This window comes from Cydia fagiglandana, chromosome 24 (assembly GCF_963556715.1).
Source record: "Cydia fagiglandana chromosome 24, ilCydFagi1.1, whole genome shotgun sequence".
NCBI lineage: Eukaryota > Metazoa > Arthropoda > Insecta > Lepidoptera > Tortricidae > Cydia > Cydia fagiglandana.
Window position 1 is genome coordinate 850,709 of NC_085955.1, and position 21,081 is coordinate 871,789.

The following is a 21,081-nucleotide window of genomic DNA, read 5'->3' on the forward strand; positions in this document are numbered from 1 at the left end:
ATGTTGTAGAAGAGACGGTGGAGGTGGCGCCGGGCGGGGCCGCGGGGGAGGTCAACGAAGCCCTGCAACAGCAGCTGAAGGTGCTTAGATGGTGAGTGGGTGCTCCATATACACATGTTGTAGAAGAGACGGTGGAGGTGGCGCCGGGCGTGGCCGCGGGGGAGGTCAACGAAGCCCTGCAACAGCAGCTGAAGGTGCTTAGCTGGTGAGTGGGTGCTCCATATACACATGTTGTAGAAGAGACGGTGAAGGTGGCGCCGGGCGGGGCCGCGGGGGAGGTCAACGAAGCCCTGCAACAGCAGCTGAAGGTGCTTAGCTGGTGAGTGGGTGTTCCATAAACATTATCTGACTCTCTTATGCCACGATTTTGTCTAATAGACTTCTAGAAATAGTTAAGAAATAGTTATAGTCTAAAATCTTGGCATTTTCATCGATACTGGTCAATTATCTACTTTGATTCCAAAATGTACGATGCACGGAAAAGTTCTATTAGATTAACAACCTATAAATTGAAATAAAACTATTATGGAAATGGATTATATGGCATATATTGAATTCATACTGCATTCCGACGTTTCGAACCTTTTACACTGTACTCCCTTAATACCTTATAAGGGGGTCCACTGATTACCACCCATACAACCATTTCTAGTCGCCGTTACGACGCGGTGTTGACACATCTTGTGTCGACACCGTCTGTTTCGGTCACAATTCCAGTCGCAGAGTCGTCGCCGTGTCGACACAGTTACCAGAAATGGGGAAGGGTCGACACATGACACAAAGTGACATAAAGTGTGGTCGCCGTGTGCACACATTGTTTCGGGTTTGCGACTACTTTATGCCAAAATCATTCGTTCATTCGTTCATTTTGCTCCTGTCAAATGGAAACTGTCAGATGGAAAAATAGTTAAATAAAAATAAGTGACATTAATACGCCATCTCTAAAACGGATTACAAGACGTAATTATATATTGTTTGCATTTATATTACAATAGGACTTAAATTATTATGGGGAATTAAACTGCTCGAGTGATTTGATAAACTAAGTGTAATATAATCAACGCGCCACCACATTGTTTTAGTTTAGCCGGAAATGATATTGTTTACTTCTCAGTGCCTGTGTTCATAACTACATTATTTGATGCATTTTTAGTACTTCGATGCGTATACTATACTTAAATAACAGAAATAACTCTTTACATACTACGAAACTTGTTAATTATGATGTATAAATATGGTTTAAGGCTGAGAAATATTGCAGTCACAAAGTAGTCGCAAATGTTTCGACTTTGTGTCGACTCTGTGTAGACACATGACACGCGCTGTCAAAAGTAATAACAAAGTTACTGGATTTGCAAAATGGCTCCTTGTGTTCATTTGTTTTCAGATATTCTCAAAGTGTAAAAATGCCGTGGTCAGAGATGGGACTTAATAGATTAACTGTTTATTCGACTAATTAATGGAATAAAAAAAGTTAATCCTCAAATTTTAATCGCGATTAGTTTAGTCGACCTAACATAGATTGAAATTGAATTAATCTGAATATTAATCGAATAAATTATCGATTAAATCTCGGTTGGAAGTTGACAGGGGGCCATTTTTGTACGTAAAAATAATAGAAATGTCTTGCATGCAGATGGTAGCCAAACACTTTGTTTTTGATTTATAGGTTTTAGGGAGTGCCGATTTCGAAAATGATGACCATTTTGGAATCCAAAATGGCGGCCATGCACTGTGTCATAAAAGTCGTCATGGATGTCGTTTTATACGTTTTAGGGGACCCCCATTTTGAAAATGATGACCATTTTGGAATCCAAAATGGCGGCCATGCACTATGCCATAAAAGTCGTCATGGGTGTCGTTTTATAGGTTTTAGGAGGCGCAGATTTCAAAAATGAGGACCATTTTGGATTCCAAGATGGCGGCCATGCACTATGTCATAAAAGTCGTCATGGATGTCGTTTTATAGATTTTAGGGGGCCCCGATTTAGAAAATGATGACCATTTTGAAATCCAAAATGGCGGCCATGCACTATGTCATAAAAGTCGTCATGGGTATCGTTTCATAGGTTTTGGGGGGCGCAGATTTAGAAAATGATGACCATTTTGGATTCCAAAATGGTGGCCATGCACTATGTCATAAAAGTCGTCATGGGTGTCGTTTTATAGGTTTTAGAGGGCGCAGATTTCGAAAACGATGACCATTTTGGATTCCAAGATGGTGGCCATGCACTATGTCATAAAAGTCGTCATGGGTATCGTTTTCTAGGTTTTGGGGGGCGCAGATTTAGAAAATGATGACCATTATGGATTCCAAAATGGTGGCCATGCACTATGTCATAAAAGTCGTCATGGGTGTCGTTTTATAGGTTTTAGGGGGCGCAGATTTCGAAAACGATGACCATTTTGGATTCTAAGATGGTGGCCATGCATTATGTCATAAAAGTCGTCATGGGTATCATTTTATAGGTTTTGGGGGGCGCAGATTTAGAAAATGATGACCATTTTGGATTCCAAAATGGTGGCCATGCACTATGTCATAAAAGTCGTCATGGGTGTCGTTTTAAAGGTTTTAGGGGGCGCAGATTTCGAAAACGATGACCATTTTGGATTCCAAGATGGCGGCCATGCACTATGTCATAAAAGTCGTCATGGATGTCGTTTTATAGGTTTTAGGGGGCCCCGACTTAGAAAATGATGACCATTTTGAAATCCAAAATGGCGGAAATGCACTATGTCATAAAAGTAGTCATGGATGTCGTTTTATAGGTTTTAGGGGGCCCCGCTTTCGAAAATGATGACCATTTTGGAATCCAGAATGGTGGCCATGCACTATGTCATAAAAGTCGTCATGGGTGTCGTTTTATAGGTTTTAGGGGGCGCAGATTTCGAAAACGATGACCATTTTGGATTCCAAGATGGCGGCCATGCAGTCATAAAAGTCGTCATGGATGTCGTTTTATAGGTTTTAGGGGGCCCCGCTTTCGAAAATGATGACCATTTTGTAATCCAGAATGGCGACCATGCACTATGTCATAAAAGTCGTCATGGGTGTCGTTTTATAGGTTTTGGGGGGCGCAGATTTCGAAAATGATAACCATTTTCTATTCCAAAATGGCGGCCATGCACTATGTCATAAGAGTCGTCATGGCTGTCGTTTCATAGGTTTTAGGGAGCGCAGATTTCGAAAATAATAACTATTTTGGAATCTAAGATGGCGGCCATGCACTATGTTAAAAGTCGACATGGATGTCGTTGTATTGGTCATGGTTACCATTTTCGAAATCTGCTCTTCCTAACACCTATAAATCAACATCTATGACGGCTTATATGACAAAGTGCACGGCAGACATCTTGGAATCCAAAATGGTCATCATTTTCGAATTCTGCACTCCCTAAAACCTACAAAACGATATCCATGACGACTTTTATGACAAAGTGCACGGCGCACATCAAACATCATCAAACTGGTCATCATTTTCGAAATCGGCACTTCCTAAAACCTATAAAACGATATTCATGACGACTTTTATGACAAAATACGTAGCCGCCATCTTGGATTATAAAATGATTATCGTTTTCGAATTCTGCACTCCCTAAAACCTATAAATCGACATCCGTGACGACGCAAGTTATCTTTATTTTCAGATCTAACAAATTGCTACAGAATACAAAGGACAAAAAAAGAAGCGAGGAGGTAATGAAACAAGCAAAAATACAGTTGATTCCTCGACGCGATTGGATGCTTCTTAAATTGTGTCCAGATTTTTTTGTCATAAAAGTTTTTATTTTTCACATATTGCTCTCACAAGTTCCGTGACATTTCGACCTTGTAATTTTTTAAGTAAATGTTTTTGTTTATCTATGAGGATCTCACTAGAATAATATAATCAAGGTATGTTTATATTTGATGATTGAAATAGTAACGCAAAATAAAATATATATTTGTGTCTTATATTCCTGCCGAAGACTTTTATTTTTCCTTTTCCTTCTACACAAGTTTGGACAAGTAATAAGAATTTAGGGCTCTCAATTTTATTTTGACTTCTACAGACTACAACAGTAAAGCTACGAAGCCATGTTTGGTATCGTTTTCGTATAAATTCGCAGTACTAAATTTAGTTATGGTATCACATTGACACCATTCCAAAGTAAAAACATATAAACTTACTAAAATACTTTCTTTTAAACTCCTCTTCACGCTTAAACTGCTGAACAGTTTTAATTTAAATTTAGTACACATATATTTTGAGTCCCGAGACAGGACATAATAAGTTATCTCAAAAATCAACCAAAGGTGTGAAATGAGGTGTAGGGGGGAATTCAGAATTGACTTCTTGAAGTTAATACTGTTTAATTTTAGGTTTGAAGTCATGTTTTTTTATCATTTTTAACTAAATCAAAGATGTAGAACATCCCAAATTTCATATAAATCGGTTCAGCGGTTATTGATTTCCCGTACAAATTTCCACGCCACTTTTCACACCTGCAAAAGATGTTTTTGGTTATAAAATCTATCCTTGACCTGTTCCGGGACGCAAACTATTTCTATACCAATTTTCAACGAAATCGGTTCAGCGGTTAAGCGTCAAGAGGAGTTTAAAAAAAACCGGCCAAGTGCGAGTCAGACTCGCGTATTAAGGGTTCCGTACATTAAGTCCGACTCGCGCTTGACTGCACATTTCTAATAGGTTTTCCTGTCATCTATAGGTAAAGAACTATTTTGTGTATTCAGACGGACAGACATACAGACGCACGAGTGATCCTATAAGGATTCCGTTTTTTGCTTTTGAGGTACGGAACCCTAAAAAGATTTTTTTTAATTTTGTGGATTGGTGTCAATGTGATACGTTAAATGGATTCAGCAACCCAGATTTATACGAAAACGATACCATACACGGCCTAGCACCTTCACTGATGTAGATATATCAAGATAAAAATTGAGAGCCCTAAATAAACTTTCAAGAGCGGATATCTCAAAAACTATTCAACATATCGAAAAAATTGACTGAATAAACCTGTAACAAATTAAATTAACTTTCATTTTGTATAAGTGGCCATGTCGCTAAGATGCATAGTTTCCGAGATATAATCGAAAAACCGGATAATGGGACCTTCAAAGCCCCCTCTCTTCCCCCCGCTCAACGGCTACGGCCGGGGACTTTTGATATGTTCACCTCCTATTTTGTCCAAACCAAGTTACGGAGTCAAAAATTGTGTTCCGAGCATTTCCCTCTACAACTTTTTGGAGCATTCGTTGGCCGACCTAAGTAGCTTATTGCATTTCTTTAAAAACTTTTCTGTAAAAGGTTGACGGGTGTTGGGTGTTTATATGGTTTTGGTCGATTATTATCATTTGCATCGCCCATGATGACTTACTAGAATTACGAGCACACGAGACACTAATAATAGTTTGACAAACCTTGGTTTTCAAGAGGTATTTTATATTGACATTTGCTGTCACAAATTTGCTGTCAGATTTAGTCGCAAACCGCACGCAAAGTGCACACAAATGTGTCGACACCTTGTTTCGGAAAAGTGTACACACGGCGACGACACTTTGTTTCGAAACAATTCTAGACACATTGTGTGGACTCTGTTACGACACATTTGACATTTAGTTACCACTTTGATGATTCTGCGACTGGAATGGTTATATGGGCAGTCCGCCAGACGATATCGGCCCGTCAGTTGTTCGAAATTTTTGTTCTAACTGACAGGCCGATATCGTCCGGCGGCCTGTTAGTCAGTGGTCAGTTTAAAGAACCCTTTTTTTATTAGTCTGTTGTAATGTCCCACTGCCGGGCAAAGGCCTCTTCCCCTGATTTCCATGACTCCCGCTGTAGTGCCTTCTCCGGCCGGCCACTGATGAAGGCGTCCAAGTCGTCCCGCCATCTCCGTCTGGGCCTGCCACGTCCGCGCTTCTCTTGCGGCATCCACTCGGTGGATATACTAGCCCACCTATCCGGATGCATGCGGCAGACGTGACCCGCGCGGTCCCACTTCAGCCTGGCGGTCTTCTCCCCCACGTCAGCTATGCGTGTTTTGGAGCGCAATGTGGTGTTTCGGAACCCTTTATAACCTAAACATTTTCAGGACATTGGAGCGCGAGCGAGCGGCGCGCGTGGCCGCGTGCCGGCGCGCCGAGACCGTGGCGGCGCGCGCGCTGCGACCTCTGGACAATCCCGGAGCTCCCGCCGCCGTGGCGCGCCGCCGGGCCGCCGCCGCGCTGCAGGCCAGGCTCGACGCCTTGCAATCGGTGGGTGCATTTGTTTTATTTTTGTATAGCCTCCTCTTCTGAACTTTGAACCGTTCGCTTGGATTGATTTTTAGGTAGAGTCTCGGGTCGACCCGTTCGTTTTTCGTCAGGTTCTTAAATTAGTCCTATTCCGCTTTCGTCACTCGTTCTACGTTGAAAGCCACCGACGATTGTGACGAATGTAGAATGAGTGACGAAAGCGGAATAAGACTAATTTGAGAACTTGACGAAAAACGAATGGGACGATCCAAGACGATACCGATTTTTAAATGAAGTCTCGTAGTTTAGTGTGCCTGTTGGCACAGGCCTCCTCCAACTCTTTCCAGTATTTCCTCTGGCTGGCCAGTCTTGTCCATGGTCCTACAGTAGTTATTATTTCATCCTCCCATCGTTTGAGTTGACCCGTCTCTTCGGTGCCACATAAGGATTCTTTGGCTCCATTTTTCGATCTTACAGTGTGGCCCGCCCACCTCCATTTTTGCAAGTCTATGTGGGTGAGGATGTCTCTACGGTGGGTGCATTATAAGATCATAAATTCAATCTGCTCACAGTAACATCATCGTACACGACAACTTTTATACATAAAATACTTATATGTAAGTATTTTATCAAGAAGTTACACACATGTGTGTACGAATATATACGGTTTACTAAAACACATATAGTAAGTTATTGGTTATTGACAACTATTTATACTTAATCGTCATGTAATTATATTATAACTCAGTGTTTTTCAAACTTTATGGTGTCACGGCCCTTTATGACCACGAAATTTTTTTCGCGACCCCCAAACCCCATTTCTACGTTTTTATATCTATATAGAGTCTGTGCGGAAAGAGAACACGGGGCCGATTTTTGAAATTCGACCGCTCCATTTCGTGTATTTCGCGCAATAATATTTCCACTACTAGGCATTTAAATTCTACTAATAGAATTGAAAAAGAGTGGCCAATACCACTAGATTCCCAATTTCTATCGCTCATATTTTAAAAATTATATAATTATTATTTCGCCGTTTTCCATGAAATTCAAAAATCGATGAAATGAAATGTATGGGGTCCCATACACTCTACGACCTCTTTTCTCACAGTCCATCAATGGTCGATATCAAAATAAAAAAAACCGGCCAAGTGCGAGTCGGACTGGCAAAAAAAATCAAAATTCATCATCTGTGAAAATCATCTATCACGGTTCATGAGATCCAAAAAAGCGTTTTGTGAAATTAATTCCCAGCAAGCTCCACATCATTTTAATACCTTCATTTGGTCCTAAATGTGAATAATCTGAGTTTGCTCCATCCCAGGAGGTGTGGATAAATTTTGAAAGCCTTGACATTTTACCTTGGATTGACAAAACCACTCGAAATAGAGGAACCCACCGTCAAAATTAATGTCACTAACAGCAAACTCACAGCAAGGTTGTTGGGGATCAGACACTGGTAAAATATTTCGGATTTAACAAGATTTTACCAAAAAAAAAAAACAAATTCAAAGTGGAAACCACTTTTTACAATGTTTGACTAGGTACTAATTCACGATTTCAGATATCGATTTTTAGCATAATTAGAGCCAATTTTCCGTCGGACGTACCATTTTTGAACTACAAGCAAAAAACTTAATTCCTGGAAAAAATCTAATTTGACTGGTCTAACAGATCTTAACTTATTTAACTGTTTAAAAAATACAGTTTACCTATCTAATAATGATTTGTTTTATTGATACGTTATACTGTACGTTAACGACCGTTAAATTTTAAAGGATTGGATTATATTTAAGTTAAAAAAATGAAATCTGCTTTCCATAAGTTTCTTTCAGGACTGAGTTTCGCGACCCCCCTGGACATGTGCCGCGACCCCCCTGGGGGTCGCGACCCACACTTTGAAAAACACTGTTATAACTTATACACATTATAACGCTAGAAAGATATGAGTCTTTGAATATTAATATTTATTTTTTCACGACAGGAATGGACGCTATTCGTGGCTCGCTCGGGGCTCGTCAAGTTCCCCGAGGACCCGAGCAAGTACGCCAAGACGTTGGAACAGCATAAGGAGAAGCAGAGAGAGATGAGGAGACAGCTAGAGGTCAGTTATCTCACTCACACTTGTACAGTGATGGGTATTCTTGTCTCGTTCAGGGTTTGAGAGGACCCGAGCAAGTACGCCAAGACGTTGGACAGCATAAGGAGAAGCAGAGAGAAACGAGGAGACAGCTAGAGGTCAGTTATCTCACTCACACTTGTACAGTGATGGGTATTTTTGTCTCGTTCAGGGTTTGAGAGGACCCGAGCAAGTACGCCAAGACGTTGGAGCAACATAAGGAGAAGCAGAGAGAGATGAGGAGACAGCTAGAGGTCAGTTATCTCCTTTGCACATTTATTTTCTAAATAAATACAAAAAATGTTAATGGGTTTGATAAAATACCCAACAACTCTAAAAACGACTCCTTTGATAACCATTATGAATACCTAAGCGCCACTTCAATATCCCATTAATCCGGGGTTAATCGGTTAAACCGATTAACCCAGTGTCAAGTAGTTGTACTGGTAACCATGGTAACTCCAGGTTTAACCGGTTAACCCTGGGTTAGTGAATGGGCAAGATAATTCGTAATATAAAATCCCCGAAAACCTTGAAAATGACTCCTATGGCCATTTTTATGAATTAGATTCCTGTTTTCCGTGTATTACGATGGTATTTAATTTCTTTGTGCAATCTGTATTCCGTCTCCAATTTTGCTTAATAAGAGAGTGAGACGCAATGATATTGGACAAAGAAATTGGACAGATGGAATACCATTTATATGCAAACATATTTTAAACGGAAATTTTGTTGCTTTAAAAATCCAATTTTTTGGTTTTTAACTGTATAAAATCGATCCAGAGGCCTTGAGTTCAAGTCTCACCCGAGACAGTAATTTTTCCACTTTAAAATTTATTCTACGCTGTACATAAAACAACTTAAGAAATATATGTGTGTAAACTGGTGGCGGGTAAACTTTCTTCATGGGGGGCCAGAAAGTTTAGGAAATTTAAGTGGAGGGCCAGAATTGTAGCCAAAATTTATTTTGATTCGCGATAATCGTGGGCCAACGCCGTATACTAATTATTTCATAGGACCGCCGGCGGGCCGGATAAAAGCCCGCGGGCCCCACTTTGCTCATCGTATCGCGTATTTAAGTTTTAAGATTTACCTCCGACGTTTCGAGGACGGCGTTGTCCCCGTGGTCTCGGAGAAGACTGGCTCAAGTTGACATCAACATCTAGCCGTGCGAGTTTTTCGAACTACCCGCACTCGGGCTCGTTTATCAGTTTGAACGTTTTGCGCACTAGGGATGTCACTCTGTCGACACACAACACTAACGATATTCGATTTATTCGTCGGAGGTTAATCTTAAAACTTAAATACGCGATTAAGTCCCGTTGTGCAGTTTGATAATAACATAGAAGTAGCATCCTATAGAAGTGGTGTGCGCGTGCCTCCGTGAGGGACAAAACATACGCAATGCGACAATATTATAAACACGTTTTAACATTCCTGACAATATACCAAAAACAATCTACGTAATTCGGTCGGGTTATTTGTTGCCCACCATAGCCCATACTAACAAAAAGGTGTGGAATAAACAAAAAGTGAGACTGTGACAAGGACAAGCAATAGTACCGCTTTCTCTGCTACTCCTACTGAAAGTTCTATAAGTGTATCTCGTTCGGTCATTTGGCCACTCCCCCGTGTCTTCTCTATGTTATTGTACCTCTATGGTTAATAACTAAACCTGTTACCAGGAGCGTCTGATCGCCCTCCAAAACGAGGTCCGCGAGCAGCTGCTGCTGCACCGGCCGTGGCGCTGCGTGGAGGCCGCGCTGGCCACGTTCCCCGCTCCGGACCTGACTGGAGCCCGGGCGCCGCGCGCGGTGCCTGTCGGAGCCCTGCGCTACCCCGCGCCTACTAATACTGAACACACCGTGTATGTCACACCGAGCCAGCTCGCCACGTGAGTATTGCTCCTGCACCGGCCGTGGCGCTGCGTGGAGGCTGCGCTGGCCACGTTCCCCGCTCCGGACCTGACTGGAGCCCGGGCGCCGCGCGCGGTGCCTGTCGGAGCCCTGCGCTACCCCGCGCCTACTAATACTGAACACACCGTGTATGTCACACCGAGCCAGCTCGCCACGTGAGTATTGCTCCTGCACCGGCCGTGGCGCTGCGTGGAGGCTGCGCTGGCCACGTTCCCCGCTCCGGACCTGACTGGAGCCCGGGCGCCGCGCGCGGTGCCTGTCGGAGCCCTGCGCTACCCCGCGCCTACTAATACTGAACACACCGTGTATGTCACACCGAGCCAGCTCGCCACGTGAGTATTGCTCCTGCACCGGCCGTGGCGCTGCGTGGAGGCTGCGCTGGCCACGTTCCCCGCTCCGGACCTGACTGGAGCCCGGGCGCCGCGCGCGGTGCCTGTCGGAGCCCTGCGCTACCCCGCGCCTACTAATACTGAACACACCGTGTATGTCACACCGAGCCAGCTCGCCACGTGAGTATTGCTCCTGCACCGGCCGTGGCGCTGCGTGGAGGCTGCGCTGGCCACGTTCCCCGCTCCGGACCTCACCGGCGCCCGGTGCCTGTCGGAGCCCTGCGCTACCCCGCGCCTACTAATACTGAACACACCGTGTATGTCACACCGAGCCAGCTCGCCACGTGAGTATTCTAGCAATGTATGGTAATTTTAGGACACTTTTTAGGGTTCCGTACCCAAAGGGTAAAACGGGACCCTATTACTAAGACTCTGCTGTCCGTCCGTCCGTCCGTCCGTCCGTCTGTCACCAGGCTGTACCTCACGAACCGTGATAGCTAGACAGTTGAAATTTTCACAGATGATGTATTGCTGTTGCCGCTATAACAACAAATACTAAAAACAGAATAAAATAAAGATTTAAATGGGGCTCCCATACAACAAACATGATTTTTCACCAAAGTTAAGCAACGTCGGGAGTGGTCAGTACTTGGATGGGTGACCGTTCTTTTTGCTTTTTTTTTGTTTTTTTTTTGCATTATGGTACGGAACCCTTCGTGAGCGAGTCCGACTCGCACTTGCCCGGTTTTTCTCCTATAAGGATGAAAAGAGCTCGCGAAAAATAACATAAACATACCAAAGAGGTAACAATATATAAAAATGGCAAAAAATAAAAAGAAACGCTCAAAAATTAAATTTTGCTTAAATTGTATTTTTGTTTACTCTCGTTACGCTGTAATATTCGTAGGCATAATTCAAATAAATAGCAGTGTTAATAGGGTAATTTGCCAGTAACTGGTTACTGTTAATTACTAGCCGCCCTAAACTAAAAATGATAAACAGAATTCATTTTAGTATAAGGTTTCAATAACTAGCCGCCGGCCTTAAACTACAATGAATTTTGTTTATAGGTGAATAGAATTATTTTTTATTTTAGAATGGCCAATTATTAACAGTGGGCAGTTACTGGCGAATTACCCTATATTCATAACATTTGTCGACAGTCTAAGGGAGCTGGTGGCCGAACTGAAATCCGACGACGTGAAACTGGAACTCAAGCCGCTCGACACCACGGTCTGCGCTGCATAGACTTCTAACAACACGTAATATTACGTAAAACTCTGCGTAGGGGGCGCCACAAGCGCAATTAAACGGTCTACCGCGAAACACGAAAATCGAAAGTTATTGGAGTCCAGGGCTATAACCGCGAAAATCAAAGTTCGCAAATTGCGGGGATTTTCTCTGTCACTCTAATTACGCCTGTGTGTGTGTGGACGCTTGAAGAGATTGGCGTCAATTATTTTCCTGATCAAATCGGTCGATTTGCCCAGCTCGTCTGGATACGGCTTTAGGTTTCTGCCTCTCTATCACTCTTGCTTATTCGATCGATAGAGGCAGATAACGAAATTTGATTTTCGTGTTTCCAGGTAGGCCCTTGTTAACAAACCGCCTTGATGCATCAATGTTATTGTGAAAACTTGTCAAATAACTGTTTAAGGCCTAGTATGTATAAGTTACTCTATGGTTTATATATACAAATAGTGCTGCACTCTGGCGGCAGAACTTTGCTCCCCCCTCCCCTCCGCCTCCCCCTACCCCCTACCCACTATTAGTACAGTTGTAGTACTGTCATCAGCAATAGTATCTTACACAACTAGGGCCGCAAAAATATATGACGCGCTCTTATTGCGCTCCAAATAAGAACGTGTCATATATTTTTGCGGCCCTAGTTGTGTAAGATACTATTGCTGATGACTGTACATAATTGTTTTCCATCGTATTTTCACGGAAACGTACGAACGTGTCTTGCTATTTGAGTCAGTCTCGGTACAAAAAGTACTGACGTTGACTGAAGTAGCGTGACAAATACGAACGTTTCCGAGAAAATACGATGGAAGACAATTACGCACTGCAACTGTAAAAAAGGTTATCATTTCCATACAAATCTGACAGCTATTTATATTCTGTCTTTTATTTGAATAAGTATATTAGCGATTATCCGATCTCTAACTTATAGAGATTTTACGCGATATGTCCATACGAAACTCGAAGACATAAAACTAGACGAATTTTGATTTTCCCCGTGAAAATCTTATTGTAAATCGAATTTTAGTTATAGGAAATTCGTTGACTCGACCTGCTACTCGGTAGCTTAGTTGTGTGTTGCGCTTGGTGGATATTTATTTATTTATTAACGTACGCTTCAAATAAATTTTAGCAATGTAAGTATAAAAGACATTATGAAAGAATTTATTTACTTTAATATGGCAACTATATGTGACGTCCCACGGGTAAAGGTACCTTATGGCAGTTGGCACTTAAGCTATTATTAACGCCGCTCCAATATTATTGCGGCGCTATGCGACGTAAGCGCCAGCCGCCATAAGGTACCTTTTGCCGTGGAACGCCACATATAAATAACACTGAGATTACAAAATTTTAAATACTTATATGAATGATGTGTTTGATGTTACACTTATTGTATGTTCAGTGTTTGTATGTATGTTGAACAGATGACCTTGAAAATCACTGTGCAGCCGCAGATACATCGGAGCTGCCATGCCGCTCACATATATCTGAGCACGCCTGTATTCTCAAGGCGTTAAAGTGCTCGTTCAGATATTTTCGACCACCTTGGCTGCTCTAATATATCTGAAGGCGACTGTACCTAAATGTTAATAGTTCGATTTAATGTACATTTTGCAATATATAATATTTATCAAAAAACTTCAGTGTCTAGACCAGGGACGTTGCGAATATTCGCATCCGCATCCGCAATCGCGGACCTTCCGCATTACTTTCAAAATCCGCAACCGTATCCGCATGAAATCGATGCGGAACTACAAATATGGATATAACCTGGAAAGTGATATAAAATGATTGTTATGTTATAATAGTTATTTGTTTCACTCGGGGGCAAAGTCGTTGTTTAACCGCTCGTGCTAATATTGATACCCGAGCCAGCGAAAGATTCCAAAATTGAACCACGAGCGTAGCGAGTGGTTCGAAAAATGGAATCTTGAGCGTTGCGAGGGTTTCAAAGCACGAGGGTTAAACAAAATTTGCCCCCGAGTGAAACACAAAATTTTTCACCACACCAACCTGAAGCAAATATTAAATGTGATATATCAAACAAAATCAAACCAAATTAAATCCAAATGAATGTTATTAAGTATGTATCATCCCAAATCATCATTCAAAAGTCAATTCTACCAGCAAACATAAGAAAACAACTCAACATTTGCATTTGATTACTTTGCCTCACATGTGAATAAAATGCAACTTTGCTATTCGTTTTTGAAGTGCAAAGTAAGCCTTTCCGAGCTGGTGTGGTGAAAATTATATTGTAACATTATTTATTTTCATGTTTGTTTTTAAACACATTTGAACGCACCAGCTTATTTCTAAGTAATAATCGTTAACGTTTATATTAAACATGTACTTACACCTGAAAATAAAATGCGTCTTATTTAATAAATAAATTGTTTTAATTTATTTTAAATATTTTATCAAAACTAGTCATACCAGTCCATTTTACTCAAAATAATCCAGTCAATTTTGAATTCTGTAAGTATACTTAATGTCCATTTCTAACCGCAGCTGCACTACCGGTACTGAACGCGTCACTGTCATTATCAATTCCCATAGTAAAATGAACAGTAATGCAGCTGTCGTTGGAAATGGACTGTCACCTTAAGTCGGGTGACCGGGTGACAATGCAATATTCTGGTACCATCAAGCTGATCTAATTAATGATGGAGAACGGAGGTGGCCATAAGAACTGTGTGATAAAACAACGCAACCTAATTGTGTTTGGGGTTTTTAGAATTGTCTCAAAGAGTATTAGTTGCCTGTGGAAAGAAAAGTACAGTCAGCGATAAAACTTATTGACATTTCAAAGTACTGGGAGTTCAGAGATTAAGTGTTCTTGTCCTTCAAAGGGCCATCTAATTGACATGTATATGTTCTGATTGAGTGATAATCCGTCGCCATGGCAACGCTTGACCGCCCTTTGATCGGCGATCTCTTCATTAGAGACCTAATAAAGGGTTCATTAGATAAGCCGTACTTTAATTAGTTACAAGTGTAGTTAGCAGTTATTTGGTAAGTACTTACTAGTGGCTCTGAGTTGTAGACCTCGCGAGTATAGCTTAAAACTCAGTAAATGCTCCGCCATTTTCAAAAACTGTATCGGCAAAACAATCAATGCTCACAAAATTTCAAGAGAAAGGGTTGAGAACTGTGACCTTTAGAGAACATCCAGACATACGATTTTTTTTGCCATAGCTGAAACACGGTCAAAAAAAGTCTATAAGATTACGTTTTTGTAAGTATATACAAATAATTTACTTTTATATTAAGATTCTGCCCGCGACTATCCTATGTCCATCCCCGGGCTTCAAACTATCTCCATACCTCCATACCAAATTTTAATCTAAATCGCTTCAGCGGTTTAAATGTGAAGAGATTATTTTTCGTATTTACCTCTATAATATTACTATAGTAGGGATTTTGATGTGTTTGTGGTACCTAGCTCTTACACTTGTTTTAACCGACTTCAAAAATCTTAGGTTCTGATTGACTTGTATGCGGTTTATTTTATAGAGTTACTAAAAACACAAAACATGAACGCATTAAAAAAATTTCTTTAAAACATACAGTTGTATCCAGACGAGACAATTTTTCGCCAATCTGATGAAATTCTCCAATTTGATTCCCCGATCACATCAGCAGGTGCGGACACAAAAATGCCAATTTTCATAGTAGAATGCAAATTGGCGATTTAATTTGTGTACGTGTGGACGCTAGATGAGATGACCAATTATTTTCCTGAACAAATCGACTGATTTCGTCAGTCCCGTCTGGATACCCCTTTACAACTAATTCAAAACAAAATAATAACATGTTGCTGAATTCCACTTGTAAATCAACATGTAAAAAAGTTATTAATAAAATAAACAATTCCACAGTTTTCAATATCACAATAAAAAGCAACTCTCGAGTGTCTTTAAACATAGATGTGATATTATCTATTAAAAGGGATCTTATTGTCGATGGCGCTTACGCCATTATTAACGATGCTCCGATATAAATACAACGCCGCGCGACGCTGTGCGGCGTAAATGCCATCGACAATAAGGTCCCTTTTCATAGTTAATGCCCCAGATGACGGCACGTGCACGACAGGGCGCTGGTATTTTTATGAGTGCAAATCGCTGTGTACAATAAAAGTTTACAAATTAGGCGCTCCCTTAGGGGAATTATATTAAAACCTATCAGACCCTCGCGACAAAACGGGAGTTCAAACACATTGTTACAACTCCCCTTTAGTTTACAGAGGATTTTCAACTTTAAAACGTTGGTGTAAGGTTGGTATTAGAGTTGTGAGGGAATGTGATAGGACTTTTTTTGTTGTGGAGGTAATGTTGTCATGAATTGCCCTAATCCGTGGCGAGAACCTACGCCAGTGGGAAGGGTTCCGTTACTTCCGTTAAAGCTTAAGTAAGTATGTTTTTATAAATTCAAAATAGGTATGTTATTAAACTTGTATCTGAGTTTTTATTAGTTTACTAAAAAAAAATCTAAAAAACAAACTTAGATGTAATAAAAAACGCCGCAGCATGCATTTGGGCATTTCTCAGGAGGGCCGTTTTTACGTGTCCGGGGCAGTAATTGATTGAATTTACTGTTCAATAAATCTGAATTAATTTAGGCATGATCTTCAGCTTATATTCTGTCTGGAACACTATCAAATTATTTATTTATTATTTATATAATACAAGAAAAATAAATCCAAATGCCAATAATGATGTTCGGTGGGCGTGTCCCGCACCCAGATTTTATGAAACAAAAAATTATTACTCAAGATGGGGCATTAGATCGGAGTTATTATGGGTATTCACGCATAGGGTATTAGTTAGCTTATCACATTCTTTATATCACAATAATGTGTTTGCTCAACACATTGAATAAAACCAAATTTACGATGTGTCCCGGGCTAGTGACTGATATCGGTGTAATTTACAAAACATGTCAGTACTCCTTCAAAGTTGTAGACCAGGAACTCAGTGTCTCAAACATAGTATGCTTTAGTTGTGCCTTAACCGTTGAATAAAGTAGAGGTACAGTCACAGTACAATAAAGTGATTTTTTAAACGTTTCTCCGTCCTTCGCTGGGTTTGGTCCTATGTTTTTTTGAGATCGGTGGTGCAATTTACTCCGAAAGTTTTAGTGCAATTATCGTTATGTGAGTGATTAAGAAGTCATCGAAAGTACGTAAATCCACCATTATTACATCTCCTCTGTATCGTTCATGCTATTTCTGTAATCGCTAAAAAGCGATTAATTTTGATATCGCTGGTGTTGATTTCCCTGGTTTCGGTGGATTTTTTGACCACCGATATCAAAAAAGTGATCACTGAATTCAAATCCTGCTTTGTAAACTAGTTTGTTGTACTAATTTATCATGTCTAAAAAGTGAAAGATACGTTGTACAAACGTAAAATTATGTTCGTAAGTAAATTATGTCATAGTAGTCACAAAATCACTAGTTCACTATGAGTAGTTTTTTAAACCAGACGTATAGACCCAATGTTTCTTTCTCTGTCTTGATATTCTTTTCCAACCAATTAAGTAAATTATGTTCGTCGTCCTCTGTATCACCGGAGGTCCTACACCTCGATACCTTTAAACATGTCAGCCATGTTAAATAAATGTAGTCAATTAGGTCCCACTTCTTTTAAAATAACTTGTGTATGTAAAGTACTATGCAAGGTGAACCCAAGGGACAGGATGTACAGAACAAGGGATTAAAAATAAAATAGCATTCTAATGTCGAGATCGCTTTAAAGGCACTGAGCGTACCTACTGATCGATATTTCTAAAGGATAGCCATAGACACAAATTGAACACAGCAAATGTTTTAACAGTCCTCAATGTCTTATGTCTTTGTCAACAACTTTGTTACAATTTAGCTCAAGTGTTTGAGGGTGCTGGAGATCATAATTAATTGGTAATTGGATCTTCAAGCATTACTCGACTACTTCAAATATTATAGTTTTAAATTGACGGAGTTCACGCTTTTAAACTCTTTTATTAAAAAAATACTTGTTTTCCGTATTGCATCACATTGCTTTATAAGTACATTAAATATTTAATGAGCATTGAACACCACTCAAGAGTGTATTGTTATCGGGTGCAAGTAACATAAGTTTTTTTTAGATGCGTGTGCGGTCGGATTGCGTGAAACAAACATGTTCTCCTTCATGGATATAATAATGCAATGAATAAATGATTATACCTAATGTGCGAATTTGTGGTCGACAATGTCGACATGTCTGAAACTCGTTTCAGGGCCACACATCACCCTATTATATGAGGCCAGTCATATAGTGTGGGATATCTTCTAGAGATGTTGATTTACAAGCCATAATTTGGTTATTTTAAAATCTTGAGTCTATATCTATTAAATTTATGTAAGCTTTCGAGATCATTAGCCTTGTTACATCGCTTATCAACAAATAGGATTGAAAAATATGATTAAAATAATTATATAATTGATATATAAAACCTAAATGTGATTTTGGTGTAAGCATTATTGAATTCGGTGACGCAAATTGAATTCGGTGACGCAAATTGATTTCAGTGCCTGCACATGATTTCGGTGTTTTTAAAATCTAAAATATCTTGAAAACTATAAGGTTCTAATGGAGGCCTCCACTACCAATATTTTTTATATTAAGGGTAGATTTTAGGAAATAAACTTGCATATTATATAAGTTAAAAAAAAAATTTGGCACCGAAGTCAGGCACCGAATGTCATCTCTGAATCGCCCATTTACTAGACTGCAACTGTGCATTTAACTGTGTTATTTCAGTGTGTAGGTACTTATCGTAGGCATGATACACACTACTTGTATTACACACTAGTATTGCCTAAAACGACCCTTTCTACGCACATTTTTATTACTTAAAAGTTATTCAATGTCTGTACACTGCGAATCAAGTCAATTTTTAACGAATAAGTATTCAGCCTCGGGCACATTGAACTATTATTACTATGAGTTGTCGCCGGCCGACAAACTATGGAAGCGGAGCCTAAATCTCGCAACCTAAAGGCGTAAACGCCATGAATGTCACGGCACTTACGACGTTTTCGTCACGCGGTATGTACAGGTTGCGATTGCGACAATATCATTGTTCGGTATGGCTTCTCTATCTTCTTCTTCGACCTAGCGTTTTCCCGGCCTAGCGCCAGGGTCCGCTTTCCTGCTCAGTCTTCTCCACTTCGCCCGGTCTTCGGCATCCTCGGGTGTGAGATTGTTCTCTCCCATGTCCGCTGTCACGACGTCCAGCCAGCGCTTCTCTATATGAAGTAATAATAACTCAATGCAGGGGAAGCTTTCGGGTTAGTTGGTATGAAATCTATTTCAGTAAAACGAACCGTTTTTATTTCCCACGGACCCCTAAAACAGCATACGGGCCACCTGCAGCGGGGGTCCATCCCCAGTGATCCCCATCGAGTGGGTCCCACTTGTCGTTGACATCGCTACTTGCATTACTTGCGCATTTATGTCGCTGTTTAATGGGGTGTCCTTATGAGACAAACCGGCTAATATTTATGAACATTAGCTTTGTAACTATGAAGTTAAAAACACGTAAGGTGCAGGGGGACAATTTCGACTGCGGGGCAATTTCAACTAATCGAAATAGCTTCCATGTATTACATTATTAACTAGAGTGCCATAATATGTCCTAATAGCGAAAAAGTTGAGTGTTGTATGTGTTGTGTCTGACACTAGTAGTTACCTAAGCTACGTTTTGTAAAAACAAAATTATTTTAACAACCACCTTTGCGGAAAAGAGCTTTTCTTCCCTGCTAGGGGGGATCAAAGTGGCACTTTTCTGATCTAGGACACGATTTTATTTCTTATTAGCTTACAATTTTTTTAGTTTAAATAATATTTTGGACCATAATTATTTCCTCATAGATGTGAAAAGCAGTATGTGTCACATGGTAGCAAAATTATTTCCACCTCGCTACGCTCAGGATTCAATTATAGGCTTTGATCTCGGACTGTCTAGAACACAAAATGACTAGTGTAATATTTTGCCTATATCTCTTTTAGTCTACATCGCAAACGGTCTAGAACACAAAATGACCACAATATAGGTAGGTTTGGTTCGTTAGTTATCTTTTAATGGCCGAAGGCCAAACCGCACAGAAATAGGAGCCCCGCTGCCGCGGGGCTCCGTCGACATCGCTAACGTAAAGATAAACCGACGAAATGTAGGTAAATAAAGGTCTAAATAATTGTAGTCATTTTGTGTTCTAGACCGTTTGCGATGTAGACTAAAAGGCATATAGGCAAAATATTACACTAGTCATTTTGTGTTCTAGACAGTCAGAGACCAACCCATCTACATTTGGAAAACGAATGTGGCATTTTATTTATTCATCCATAGAATCTCCAACATCTACATGCTATATGATATGAGCAAACACGATGTTACAAAGCCAATTACATTGTTTCCGATAAAACAATTCATAACAGAATATCAGCCAAAAATATGCGCCGTTTAATTTACAAAATAGTTATCGTGGAGTTCAAACGAGAATAATTTCATAAAGTGGCCTTTGATGTGCGCGTTGAGACACACCGTCGAGCTGAACGGACAACATGCTCCGAGGCCGATTAAGGTTCATTTGCGAAGAGAGATCTGAGGGCTTACCGCGAACCACGTTCGACGTGTTGCCTCTTTATCGCACTTGTAAATTTGTCCGTAAGGTTGACAGGGAGGCAACACTTCGAACGTGGTTCGCGGTAAGCCCTCAGGCTTAGCTAAGTCGGCCTTTACTGTCGAGTAAGTCATAATAGTAGTGCCTTGGTTTTACTGTAATGCTGTGTTACTTATTTGACTAATAAAATAAAATAAATAAATAAATAATAATAAGTGATTTATTTACAAACAATATAGTATAATAGGTGTTTTATCCCCCGTCTCTAGGTATGTGACGGTGAATCTCGCTAACTATCCAGCTCAAATTATGACATGCAATTAATTGAGGGTAGACGTAGTACGGCGTACCTTTTCACTCACGAGGTGAGAGAGAGAGGTAGCAAGATGGTTGATAAAGTGTGGGGGTTATGTCGTTCTAGATTCGAGTAGAGGGATGCGACAATTCATCAAATGGCAGCAATATGGCCCGTGCTCACGACGGGGTCCCTTTGTTTCACATAAAGTTTTATGTCATAATGTATTGTTTGTCATATTATCATTAGCCCTATTAACGGAAACCGTTAACTTTTCAGGATTTTC

The 21,081-nt window shown here is 40.4% G+C and overlaps 1 protein-coding gene across 1 annotated transcript in view; it reads left to right on the forward strand.

The window, feature by feature from the left end:
- The window catches only part of LOC134676300 (dynactin subunit 1), an 89,902-nt gene extending 75,919 nt beyond the window's left edge, over positions 1-13,983 (forward strand). Inside the window, exons 28-31 of the mRNA XM_063534675.1 lie at positions 6,097-6,259; positions 8,223-8,342; positions 10,043-10,251; positions 11,766-13,983. Coding sequence (XP_063390745.1) covers positions 6,097-6,259; positions 8,223-8,342; positions 10,043-10,251; positions 11,766-11,850 — 577 coding nt within the window. The 3' untranslated portion in view covers positions 11,851-13,983. The remainder of the gene's footprint in view (positions 1-6,096; positions 6,260-8,222; positions 8,343-10,042; positions 10,252-11,765) is intronic.
- Positions 13,984-21,081: the final 7,098 nt, after the last annotated feature.